The sequence below is a fragment of the Nannobrachium achirus genome, assembly GCF_963921795.1.
Source record: "Nannobrachium achirus genome assembly, chromosome: 14".
In the NCBI taxonomy this organism is placed as follows: domain Eukaryota; kingdom Metazoa; phylum Chordata; class Actinopteri; order Myctophiformes; family Myctophidae; genus Nannobrachium; species Nannobrachium achirus.
The window spans coordinates 54,714,333-54,728,136 of record NC_137821.1 but is presented as its reverse complement, the minus strand read 5'-3'; the positions used below and the strand labels follow the sequence as shown (position 1 = coordinate 54,728,136).

At 43.4% G+C, this 13,804-nt stretch overlaps 1 protein-coding gene across 1 annotated transcript; it reads left to right on the top strand.

The window, feature by feature from the left end:
• Positions 1-469: 469 nt before the first annotated feature.
• On the top strand, positions 470-13,592 carry LOC308298145 (E3 ubiquitin-protein ligase TRIM39-like; the record flags this gene model as incomplete). The annotated part of the gene is made up of 9 exons (XM_080741701.1): positions 470-803; positions 1,648-1,852; positions 2,907-3,021; positions 3,542-3,637; positions 4,385-4,618; positions 6,778-6,925; positions 9,487-9,513; positions 10,830-11,005; positions 13,215-13,592. 9 exons carry the CDS (start codon positions 470-472, stop codon positions 13,590-13,592), a joined length of 1,713 nt encoding a protein of 570 aa, XP_080597827.1.
• Positions 13,593-13,804: the final 212 nt, after the last annotated feature.

Here is a 13,804-nt window from a genome sequence, read left to right as displayed (position 1 = left end):
AATCGGGAGATAAGCGACCATCAGGTCGCATGTATGCACACATTGGCCTTAGCAACCTCCTGGTGGCGCTAGAAGAGGGGCATTTGAGAAATCAGGGGCGGAGGTTGTGGTTTGCCAGCGAACGAGTATGCGTGCAAAGCTTGGCATGGATAGGGGCAACGGTGCCGGAGATAAGAGAAGGGCCAAAAGTGTGACGTGACGGACAGACGGAGGGACTGACTGACAGAGGGACTGACAGACAGCCGGTGAAGGTTTTCATAGTAACTTGCGACCTGGCGGTCACATTAACCATAACATATAACAACCTTCACCATATAGAGTTCTTCTCACAAAGTCACTGTTGTTTGTTTGGCATTGTGTATATTGCAGTATTATCGGTGACCTTTCTGTATCCTCTACACTTCCCCTATCAAACAATGACTTGCTCAACGCTTCCCATTTGATGTTCTTTTCGCTTTCCAGTCAGAACATGGCCAGCCGAGACAGCCTGCTGTGCGAGAAGCAGTTCCAGTGTCCCATCTGCCTGCGGGTGCTCAGCGACCCGGTCACCACGCCCTGCGGACACAACTTCTGCGAGGCCTGCCTCCGAGGCGCCTGGGAAGGCGCACCGGGCATGGAGGTCCCCGCCGGTGGAGGTCCCCGCCGGTGCCCCGCGTGTCAAAGAGCGTTCCCTTCCCGGCCGGACATAAGCGTCAACGCCGCCTTTAAAGAGCTTGTGGACATGTTCGGAACGATAGCCGTGGGCTCTGTGGCGGCGGCCCCGCTGCTATCCGCACCTCCGCCGCCGCAGACGGTCGCGCCAGGTGAGGCCTGTCACAATTAGGCTATTACATAATCATTTAATCGCAATTATCGCAATTATATGTCATAATCGCAATTATTTTGTCACAGGGGGACAGCCAGAACAGAGAAATAGGCTGGGCCTGGCAACTTCAGGGTGGGCACAGGGGGGGACTCTTGCCCGGCATGGGCGAGACATTTTGGATTTTTTTTTTACTGTCAATTATTAGGGTTTTTGGTGGTTAAAACGGGTGCGGGTGGCACTATCAATAAACAATAATTAATATCCAAATATAAACTAACACTTCACCTCCAAACACGCAGTAGCCAACTGCTGCTAGTGTAAAACATGCATCATCGGAGCGACAGTTGTAAAGTACTGTTCATTTATTCATATTAAGCAAGACGATGATCACACAAAAAACACAACAACAACAACAAAAAAAAAACATTTTATTTAATGAAAGAGAAAAAAAACATACTGTATAATATATATATATTTTTTTTTTCTTTGGCCAAAATTGATGGGTGCCACCCAGGCCCACCTATAAAAACGCCCCTGTTTTGTCATAATCGTCATAAATAGTGGAAAAATTTTGGAAATAGCACACAACATGTTGTGATGCTACGTGAGCTTGTAGATTGGCTATTTCCACTATCAATGTTCTTTGTTAAGTATAAAGTTGTCAAATATGTCAGTCATTTCTTTGTATTAGGTTATGTGTCATATCTTCTATGCATGTGCAACTTCAAAGCCTACGAGCCAAACATAAATGTAATTGTCAACAACCAAAACACAATGAAATCGTTAATCGCAACTATTTGAGAGTCAAATAATCATTGTGTAAAATGTCATAATCGTGACAGCCCTAGTGCCGGGCGAGGTGGCGTGCGACGTCTGCCTGGCGGGGACCGTGGCGCAGCTCCGGGCCCTGAAGTCGTGTCTGGTGTGTCTGACGTCGTACTGCCACGACCACCTGGAGCCTCACCGGCACGTGGCGGCGCTGGCTCGCCACAAGCTGATCGACCCCGTGGACAACCTGGAGGACAGGATCTGCACCAAGCACTCCAGGTAGGGGTGGGCGATATGGTGATGAATATTGTTGCGACGATACAATGTCTCCACGATATGCCTTTTCAGAGATATCTTATATAGCAGGGTTCCCCAATTAGTTTTTCCCAAGGGCCGAATTATGTCTAGGGTGCCAAGCCGAGGGCCACAACATTGCAGGGGGCGACGCTGGCGTTCCCGCTACTCCAGCGTCAGTTTTCGTCGTTGTCGGGTGAAAATCTCTGTCCAAAACCGTTCCTTTTGAATTTATCATTTTAAAAATGATTTAAACTAGTGAAAACAGCCGATCTACAAGCACACAACACCTCGCGGCGCGAAGCGTTGGGTGCTTGTAGATCTGCTGTTTTCACTACTTTTGTGCGACGGCCTTGTATGATTTGCGAAAGAACGTACACATTTGGAGATACGAGATTTCCACCCGACAACGACAGTATACTAGTGTTGTTGCTGCTCTTATAACACCATTATTACTGGGGTTGGTGTGGGCCAGACAGTAGCCCCCCGCGGCCTATTGGGGAACCCTGGTTTATATTGTGATACAATGAGGGAGCCTTAATTATATAAACAAATCCTGTTGAATTGTTAAAGAGATTCATTGCAGAATGCATTCAAACCTACATTTTGGTCTAAATCAGTAGTTTCCAAACTTTAAAATGGCACGGTCTCCCCTTAACTCTGACATTATACAAATGAAACCAAATGGACCCGTAAGGGTCCATTTGGTTTCATTTGTATACTGTCAGAGTTACATACTTGTGGTGGTGACCCGTAATGGTCCATTTGGTTTAATTTGTATTTAGTGGTTTAATAATCATACTTGTAAGGGTCAATTTAGACCTCCCAATAGTAACCCAGAGAGTCCCTGGACCCCACTTTGAGGGCCGCTGGTCTAAATGGCCCTTCTTCTTTTAGGTTTTGTTACCATGTAGGTGGTTGTACTGTTAGGTAACTTGAAAAATAACCATAAAAAGCAACATCGTGATAAGACAGTGTATCACGATACCGCTTGGAAGAATATTGTGATATCTTCCATATCTCCCACCCCTGCCTCCAGGCTGCTGGAGATGTTCTGCAGGGACGACGGGACGTGCGTGTGTCGCTTCTGCACGGAGACGGAGCACAAGAGCCATCGCGCCGTCACCATAGAGGAGGAGAGCGGGGAGATAAAGGTACGGAGATCACTGTGGATCGCTCCATGTTTGGGCCTTAATTATTTAATACTTCAGCTATTGAAAAATAGCAGATCTACTATAGCTCACAAGCGTGGCTGCGAGCTTGTAGATGTGCTATTTTGGAAAAGTCTAAAGGTTTTTAAGCGAACATTTGTAACTAAGATGTTGCTTCTGGGTGGTCGCCACACCAGCACATGAGCATACATGAGATCCATCATATCTATGGATATCGTCGCTGTCGGGTGAAAACCTTGTATGTCCAAAACCGTTGGTTTTGTATTTACCATTTTAAAAAATTAGTTAAACTAGTGAAAACAGCCGATCTACAAGCACACAACGCCTCGCACGTTGTGTGCTTGTAGATCTGCTGTTTTCACTATACTGTTGTGTGACGGCGTTGTATGATGAAGCAGGGCTTTGCTTTGCGAAAAAATCTACACATTTGAAACCTGGAGATAAGAGGTTTCTGTCCGACAGTAACAATTTAATAAAACTGAGAGCAATGTGTGTGGTTCAGGTTCAGATGAAGGAGAAGGAAGCCGAGTTTGAGCAGCTGATCCAGGACCGACTGAAGAAAGCAGAGGAGATTAAACAATGTTTGGAGCAGAGCAGAGTGAGTTCTGGTCTGAACCTCTCCCACTGTTACACTTGTATAAATGTGAGCTCCTAGATCGCCTTCTTCTGGCTGAGATTTGGTGTACACGGAAAGCAGAAAAAAGAGGTTGAAGTTAAGGCTGGGCGATATTAGGAAAGCCTTCAATATTAATAATGTTACTCACAATATTAGTGCTTTAGGTCCACTGCCTGCCTAACCCAGATAATGAATAGCTTAGCCATGCATGCACACTGCACATAGAATAAAGAAATGAAATGCCTTATTTCCATTTTCCAACAATGATTTTATTGAAATAATCACACCTGGTTACAGATGGACAGCTTTTTTGCATGTGCTAAGTGCATGCATAGTGTGCAAGCATGTATACCTCGTATGTTGATACCTCAATATCGATAATTTTTCGATATATTTCCCAGCCTTAGTCGAAGTACAGTTCTCTAATTCTTAGACTAGTTTCAGTGGTTAATACACACACACACACACACACACACACACACACACACACACACGCACGCATGCACGCACGCACGCACACGCACATATATATGCACCATTTACCATTTAAAAGTATGATACAGTAGCACAAAATCACCAGATTTTCTTATTGTTTTACATCAAAATAACACAAATAATTTCAATATTTATTTCATGGATAAAAATAACTTTACTAGATTTATTGGGGATGATAATGTTATAATACAGTGACATTTTTGAGAATAACAACGATTCCGTTCCCGACTTAAGGCGAGCGCAAAGGCAGAGAAGGTGGACAGCGACCGCGTCTTTGCGACTCTGACGAGCGCCGTGGAGAGCAGCCAGGCGCAGGCCAACGAGGAGATGGAGGAGAAGCAGAGGGAGGCTGAGAGGAGGGCCGAGGGCCTCCTCGTGGAGCTGGAGGAGGAGATCTCTGAGCTCCAGAGGAGGAGCGGAGAGCTGGAGCTGCTGCAGCACACGGAGGACCACCTCCACCTGCTGCAGGTACATGGGAAAGAAATTAGCGAACCCATTTAGGCCTATAGAATTATTGAATGCTTTAGCTATTGAAAAATAGCAGATATACAAGCTCACAGCGCGGCACCGAGTGCCGCGCTGCGAGCTTGTAGATCTGCTATTTTTGAAAAAGTTGTGAAAATGTGTGCAAATCTTTGAACGTAGGCCTATGTATTTTTAAAGCGAACGTTTGCAACTAAAATTTTACTCCTGGGTGGTCCCTGGAACTAAATGTTTTGAGATGGGGGTCCGTGGCCAAATAAATATCATTTTGGGGGTCCTTCACGTGAAAAGGTTTGAGAACCACTGACATAGTTAGTCTCTCGAGAACAGACTAACTGAGCTCCAGTTAAGTGAAAAGGATCTTTTCTTTGACGATGGCTGGCCAGATTGCTGACATAGAAACATAGGGTTTTTCCAAAAAACCTTCGAAGGTTTCAAAAGACACTTATAGAATCAGGTCAAAATTCAAATTTTCATGATTTTTCAAAAATAGCAGATCTACAAGCTCGCAGCGCGGCACTTGGTGCCGCGCTGTGAGCTTGTATATCTGCTATTTTTCAATAGTTAAAGCATAAAATAATGATACACAATAATGTGTACCGTTTCTGAATCGTTTAAGCTCCGACGGTTACGGCAGATGGCTATACGGCAACCCGGAAATGATCAGCGCTCGATAGATAAACCTTGACTACCTCCCTGAAAACATGAAGCTCGCTGCCATCATTCAAAACTGCCCTGAAAATTCACCTTTCAGGAGGCCAGAGACGGAGGTAGTTATCACTTCTCCCATACAGGCGAGAAGTGAGCCCCACCCCTTGTTTCCCCTATCCTGCACATAAAGTGTTTTTATAACTGCGATATTATTTAATGTTTTCTTTGCGTGCTATTTATTATGTCCATGAATTAAATACAGAGGGCTTCCAACGTAAAAAAAGACTGTAAAAGGTCTTATTTGGGATGTTCCTTTTAGGCAGGGTGTTTAACTGTACTTGGACTGTACTACATTTCAATTGTGTTGACTATACTTGTACTGTTCTCCATTTTTGTCTAATAAAATACTCCATCAATCTCGCCGTCGCAGCCGTCCCTACAACGGCACAAGCTCCCTTTCCACGTAGTGGCTACAGTGTCTTCTGCATAGACGCGTCGCCATGGGAACCAAAGAGTTCAGTAAAAGGGGTGGGAACCCGTCGCCGACGGCTGTTTGCTTAACGATTTTGACTGCTACGGCGATTGCGTCATAGCAGCCGTACTCCGCCTGGCGTTGCCATCCTGACAATCGTCAGAGCTTCAAGTCCCCAATGTTGCTGTCAGGATATGTTGATTCTGCCAGCTAAAACTATGACGCAAAATGTTCGTCGACTGCATTTTTCACTGACAAAAACAAAATAAAAATGAAGCTATGATGACTAAAACTAAATACAGTAGACTAAATATACTGCCAATTTCGTCAACAAATAAAAACTAGACTAAAATGTTAGAGAGTGACTAGTGGAGAGGAGATCCAGTAGAACTAAAAAGACAAGTCATTTTATGCTTGGTTCTGTGCTGGTGTCACTCTCCGAAAATAGCCGGTCAGCAAGTTCACGCCGTCTCGCAGTGCGACATGTTGTGAGTTTGTAGATCGGCGATATAGTAAATTTACCCCCCATGGATGGGGACCCAAAGGCATTTGGGTCTCCATCTGGAATCAATCGGGGAAATTTTATTTTAATAAAATTATTGTCAAGTCTCCATGGTGTGAGTAATCAACAGGGAAAAAAAGGAAAAAATGATTTTTTTTCCTATTGATTACTCATGCCATGGAGACTTGAGTTCAATAATATTTGTATTTATTTGTCGCATTCCTAAGACTAAAATGTTATTACAATAAATGTATTGATTCTGGATGGGGACCCAAATCCATTCGGGTCCCCATCCGGAATCAATGGAGGTAAATTTATTAAAATCATTGTTTTGCCTTGGGAATGCGACAAATAAAAAAATAAATATTATTGAACTCAAGTCTCCATTGGTTAAGTAATCAATAGAAAAAAAGTTATTTTGGGGATGAATTACTCCTTTAAGTAAATGTACTTTACACCACTTGATACCTTGTTAATGCATGCTTTATAGCCTATTCACTCTTTTATGCTCGGTTACAGAGGTTCCCGTCTCTCAGCTCACTTCCTCCCTCCAGAGAATGGGCTGAGACTGGTGTCAGCTCTGACCTGTGCGTGGGAACTGTGAGGAGAGCGGTCTCCAAGATGGACGACACACTGAGGAACGAGCTGGAGCGGCTGAAGGACCAAGGTGAGGATGGTCATGTGGTCCTGTGTGCAGCTCAAAGGGTAGCGCATGACTTTAGCACAGTGGTTTTCAACTCTTTTCACATCAAGGTCCATTAATTATTCTGCATTTGAGCAGCGGAACACGATTTTGATGAGATTTAGCCTCTCAGACCCAAGGCTTAGAATAGAATATTTTGTTGTCGTTGGTTTTGCCCGCAATTCCTCTATGCTGTATTGATGTTGGTACCATAGGAGAGATGACAGACAAACATTGATCGAAATGACAATTCTACTTTTTCTAATTGTTTAACAATGTTTAACAATAATGTAACTCTTGAGAGCGTAAAATGTTACACTTGCAAGAGATCTGGACCACCTGGAACCTCCTCAGCAGTGTTGGGGAAGTTACTTTGAAAGCGTAACTTGTACAGTTACAAGTAACTCACCATGGCAGTAACTTGATCAAGTTAAAGTTATAGGCCTACCCCTGGAGAAATGTAACTTATAAAGTTTCAAGTAAAAAGTAACTTGAGTAACTTGAGTAATTGAGAATGTACATTTGGTGTACATGAAACAAAATATAATATCCTACAAAAAAAGTCACATGCCAGCAGAAATATGCCTCTCAACTGAGTTTTATATTTTATTTCAAAAGGGGTGATATTTTCTTTAGTAATCATCTGTGTTCCTAAAATAATGTAAAACAAAAATAATTATGATCTGTTGAGGACACTTAACAAAACTTAAATGTAAAATTACTAGAGGTTCACGGCCCTTCGGGCCGCTCACATCTAGAGTCCACGCCCGCTTCTTTACTAAAAATCTTTTTTTTTTTCAAAAAACAAAAAATGTTTTTTGAAAAAAAAAGTAAAAAAAATAAATAAATTAAAAAAAAAATGTTTTTGGGGGGGGAACTATTGTGGCGGAACTATTGTGCCGCAGCACGTTTCCGGTCGGACATATTTGACCGCCGGACGCACTTCCGGTTAAGAACTCTGTGTGCCACGTGATCAGTCCTAGCCAATTGGAGTGCTGCATTTGGTCGTGTCTGACAAACAAATAAATACCGCTGGCTGCAGTTCTAAAATGTATGTATAGATAACTTCACTTGTAACTTCGTGTAACTTGTAACTTCAGCAAAAAATGACCCAAAAAGTATCTTAGTTACTTGATGAGTTACAGAAATATGAATGTAACTCAGTTACCAGCAAGTTACAGCAAAATGTAACTTAGTTACGTAACTCAGTTACATGTAACTTTAACTTTCCCAACACTGCTCCTCGGGGACCACTGGTTGAAAACCACTGCTTTAGCCACATTAAAGGTGCTACAGACAACTTCCAGCCACTCGATGGAGCACTTACCTCTGTTGCATAAGGTAGCCACATTAAGGTTCCTTATTTCAGCGATTTAAATGATGTCTATAAGGCAGCAACTATGTAGCTGGCAACATTGTAACGGTGACATGCCCGATGCCTCTGAGGATAGGGGAACATGTACCGTCCCCCCAAAAAACAGAAGCACCCATGGATATAGCTCCTAACTTACAGAGGTAGACAAAACAATACAAACCCTGCAAGCCAAATGACGTCATGATGACATTATCATCCTCCGGTGACTCCGGTGACGTTCAGAACCAGGCCAGATCACAGCCCATATGGGGATGATCTTGACGTCATTACCAGGACCTCATATGGACTATAGGATTATTGTTATTGTTTGTAATGTGGGTTGAAATATGAGCATGCAAGGTTATATTCTGGGACATATCTGACCAGTTATAATAATTTATCTGGCCTCGATCGGAAATCAGGTGATATTCTAGGCCAGATCTGACTAGATCAGACATGGTTTGACTTGATCTGGCCCCAATCGAGACGTCACTGACTGGTCCAGGTCCTGACCGTGCTTGCTGGGAAGGTAATCGGTAATGTCGCCGGAACGAAGGTCACTGGGAAACGGGGGGTGTGTTCGGTGCACTTTTTCATTCTGAACTCTGAATTTAATTCTGGGGTAAATTATAAAATGAATATTAATTCATGTTGATACTGAAGAAGGCATACTGTGATTGTGTGTCCTACTGTACATGTTTGTTGCTTGCATTAACATGTGATACCGTGACCATAGAGGGCAACTGCTGCTTTTCAGAAGGTTTACCTTCTGAAAAGCTCAGACTGAAAAAGCGCACCGCTGCCCCACCCGGTGCGCATTTCCGAACGCACCCCCCGTTTCCCGGCGACGTTCATTCCGGCGACATTACTGGTATTTGCTGGGAAGCTCTGCGGATGTACTGCTCTATTTTCTTCGTAATATTTGTCTGCATAAAACATGTTATAAATATGTCTAAAAAATGCCAACACATTTTGAGAATAGCGAAAATAGCAAGCAATATCAACCAGCTTACAACGCATCGCATCACATTGTGAGCTTGTAGATCGGCTATTTATGGTGTGCAGTGTGCACCACCATTGTGTGACTAAAGTGGTCAGTTGTAGATCTACCTGGATGTTAAAATGTTAATGCTTAATGTTTTATTCATGGTTTCTGTTTCTGAGGGATTACATATTCTTTTTTTTATGGCAGAGTTGAAGAGGATGCAAAAATATGCAAGTATGACTTAATTTCAAAACATTTATTTATCAAATGTGTTATGTTATATGTGTCATTGTTGTACTCACAATATGAGATGATTGATGATGTCAACCTTTCATTCATTCATTCATTTTTTCACTCATTACATGCACTCATTACATCCCACTGTATTTGTTATACCAATTATTTGAGGGAAATTAATTCAATAATTGATCTGTTCATTCCTCATAACATCATCCCTGATTGATGGTGACATTAGGCCCAAAGGGCCCTATTATGATCCAGATCTTATGCCTTATGCCTTAACTTCTTTGCCTTTTTTTACTATTTTGTTTTTGTTTTTTAAATATTTCAAATAGCTGATCTGCAAGTTCACAATGTGCAGATGTAGATCAGCATTTGAAGTATTTAAAAATATTTTTCAAAATAGTGAAAAAAAGGTAAAGAAGTTAAGGCATAAGACCTGGATCATAATAGGGCCCACTGTTTGTTATAACATTTTGACTCATTCATTCAGTCATTCATTCATTCATTCCATACATTATTTGATTGATTGATTGATTGATTGATTGATTGATTGATTGATTGACATTTTCCATGCATTTCTTCATTCACAAAATCAACCAATGCACAGTGGTGTAAAGTAACTAAATACATTTACTTAAGTAATGTAGTTAAGTAGAATTTTGAATTATCTGAGTATGAACAATTTCCAGTACTTTTACTTCTGCTCCACTACATCTCGGATCCAAATATTGTACTTTTACTCCACTAGAATTATTTGAAAACGTTACTTTACAGATATTAATCATTATATTATAAAACATACATTAATCCACGTATTGTGAGCTTGTAGATCTGCTATTTTCAAACATTTTGTACTTTTACTTTTGGTACTTTAAGTACATCTTGATGCCAATACTTTCATACTTTTACTCAAGTACATATTGAATTCCAGACTTTTACTTGTAAGGGTGCCCTCACACCAAAATACCTATGAGAGTGGAATCCGCGTTCCGCCAATGCATTTCAATGATAAGGGAGCGTTTTTTGCGGAAATCCTCTGCTGGCATGAAACCGCTTCACTCTCATTGAAATGCATCGGCAGAACGCGGATTCCACTCTCATAGGTATTTTAGTGTGAGGGCACCCTTACAGAGTAATTCTATATTGCAGTATTGATACTTATACTTAAGCAAAATATGAGTACTTTTTCCACCACTGCTTGATTGATTGATTGATTGAATTTTTCCATGCATTTCTTCATTCACAAATTCAACCCATGCATAGCATGTATTCATGCACTTATCCGATGCCCTCATGCCTCCCACCAGTCGACGTGGTGTTGGACCCAGACACAGCCCACCCTAACATCGTGCTGTCGGCCGACGGGAAGCAGGTGGGCCGAGGTGACCTGATGCACGTCCTGCCCGACAACCCCCAGCGCTTTGACCCCGTGCTCTGCATTCTGGGAAAGAGGGGCTTCCTGGCTGGGAGGTTCTACTTCCAGGTCAGTGTCGTTCTTTGGTCCTCAAGCTGAATCCAAGAGGGCGATAGCAAGAGGGCGGGACACACAGATATAAAGAGCTAGATGCCTCGTTTGCCTCTGCAGTTAATTGGAGCGATGTGCAAAAGTTCTAGTCCGAACTTCCTGGAAAAACTAAGGGAACGCTATCAGTCAAAGTGACTACTGGCCAATCACAGCGTGTCTTTTCCGGGACTTATCCAAGGACCACAATTCAATTCAACCAGAGCCAGTTCCGATGTTGCGCTGCTCAGCTGTTCTTACAGGCTGCATACGTAAAGACCAGCCCCCACCTGCCTCTGATTGGCTTACCGACTTCCGTATGTGTGACGCACGCGGAAGCATGAACACGGAAGCGATGACGATTCCCTAGCCGAAGGAGGCGTCTACCTTTCTATGTCTATGGCGGGACAGACCCGTACTTCCCGTTTCTGCGTGACGTAGGTGGATGCCTTTTTAGGAGGCGGAAGCATGTTTGGAGTCTATTCATTTACAATGAGAGAGCTAACGTGAACACAGCTTCTGAACTATTATTTTGCTCCATGGTCACTAAATGGAACTAAATATTGGACCCGATCGTCACAAGCCACATAATATTAACAACATTGTCATACTAAAGTGGCTTTTTTCAGCGACACAAAAAAGGAGAAAATCAACTTTACTTATCTGTCCCGGCAACACACTCTCGCGGGATCTATAGCACCAGTAAACAGGACGTTCGCGAGATTTGCCGTCAGAACCGGCGCCCACTTGGGAGGCTATTTGTAGGCTCCAATGAGGTTCTTCATTATTAAAAGTCTTTCGCTGAATCTATGTGAATAATAGGAAGCGCCGCAGTGGCCACGGTGAGGTGAGACTTTAGGTGAACCGTGCTCTAAAGTGTTTGTCAACACGATGGATGCCAGAGGTTTCCATAAATAATGGCGATTAATTGCCAATATTAAATCAATTGTATTTACCTGCTTTTTGATCGGTCTGTGCGCGCTGCACGCGTCCATTGTGCGCACGGCCGCTGCCGTTCATAGCCGCTGCACATGTCGTCTTTAAAAAGTGGCACTGAAGCAGTTCACAGTCAGCCTTCTGGAAGGGTTCAATTTACCTTTATATTTGGTTGTGGGGCAAGGAATAGAGCTGATATTTTCACTATTTAAAAAGAAATGAGAACAAAATGAATGAATATTATAACGAAATACTGTATACTTGACAATCTGCCCAACATAGAGCATCGGTTTAATGTGACTAAGTCCTTCTTAGCTCTCAGACCGAAAGTGTAATACATACATACATACTCGATACTCCTTCCGACGTCCGAAATTGTCTTCGGAAAGGGGGTTGATATCTACAAATTGAAGGCCGGCCTATAGATATGGTCGTGGTTCACATTTTCACTCCATGTCTCCATGCATCATCCCTGCTCTGAGCCTATCAACAATGCAGACTCTACTGCGTTGTATCAACTCTGACCGTAGATCGCAGTTCCCATTGACCAGGCACGTGCACACATAGCCATCAAAGGGGGATTGAGCCCCTCCCCTTTTACCCGTCTGTAAAAAGTGCCCTCTCCAGACCATGAATGCAGTTTTCACTATGGTGAAAGAAATTAAAATTCTCAATTTCCATGCCATCACTGAAGGCAGCATTCAAGAGAATTGCCTGGTCCAAACTCTCCTGAACTTGCGGCATCATGTTGAAAGAATTGCCATCTCTGCATGTGTAGAAATCCATGCCGTTACGCCACATCTCCAGTATTCACTATATCGTCGTTGTCGTGTGGAAACCTCGTATCTCCAAGTTTCAAATGTGTATGTTCTTTCGCAAAGTAAAGACCTGCTTACAAAAGTAGTGAAAACAGCTGATCTACAAGCACACAACGCCTAGCGGTGCGAGGTGTTGTGTGCTTGTAGATCGGCTGTTTTCACTAGCTTAAATCATTTTTAAATGATAAATACAAAACAAACGGTTTTGGACATACAAGGTTTCCACCCGCCAACGACGATATGCTTAGTTCAGTGTGGTATCAGGTACCGAAAATAGCCGACCTCCAAGCTCACAACGCGTCGCAGCGCGACGCGTTGTGAGCTTGGAGGTCAGCTATTTTCAATATTTTCACCAAAAGGCCCTTTTAGAAACGTCAGCTCTCTAACATTCCCTGCACGTCCCCGCCATTGACGCTTTCTCTCTGATCTTCCATCAGGTCCATGTGGGAGCAAAGACCTTCTGGGACGTGGGCGTGGTCAGAGAGTCCATCAACAGGAAGGGCATGATCACGTCCACGCCGGACAACGGCTATTGGACGGTGAGGCTCCGGGGCGGCGACGAGTACCGGGCCCTGGAGTCGCCCTCGGTCCTCCTCCGTCTGCGGGGGAAGCCGCGGACGGTCGGCGTGTTCGTGGACTACGAGGACGGCACGGTGTCTTTCTTCAACGTGGAGGACAAGTCCCACATGTACTCCTTCGCCGGGCACCGCTTCACCGAGAGGCTCTTCCCGTTCCTCAGCCCGAGTGTCAGCGACGAGGGGAGGAACACGGCCCCGTTGGTCATCACCGCCGTCAACGAGGAGACGTCGAGTTAACCCGTTTTATGCCTAAAATTATTGAACGCTTTAACCAGTGAAAAATAGCAGATATACAAGCTTGTAGATCTGCTATTTTTTTGAAAAAGTCGTGAAAATGTGTGCAAATCTTTGAATGTATGTATTTTCAAAGTGAACGTTTGTAATTCAAATTTTGCTTCTGGGGGGGACCCTGGAACTAAATATTTTGAGATGGGGGGGTCCGTGGCCAA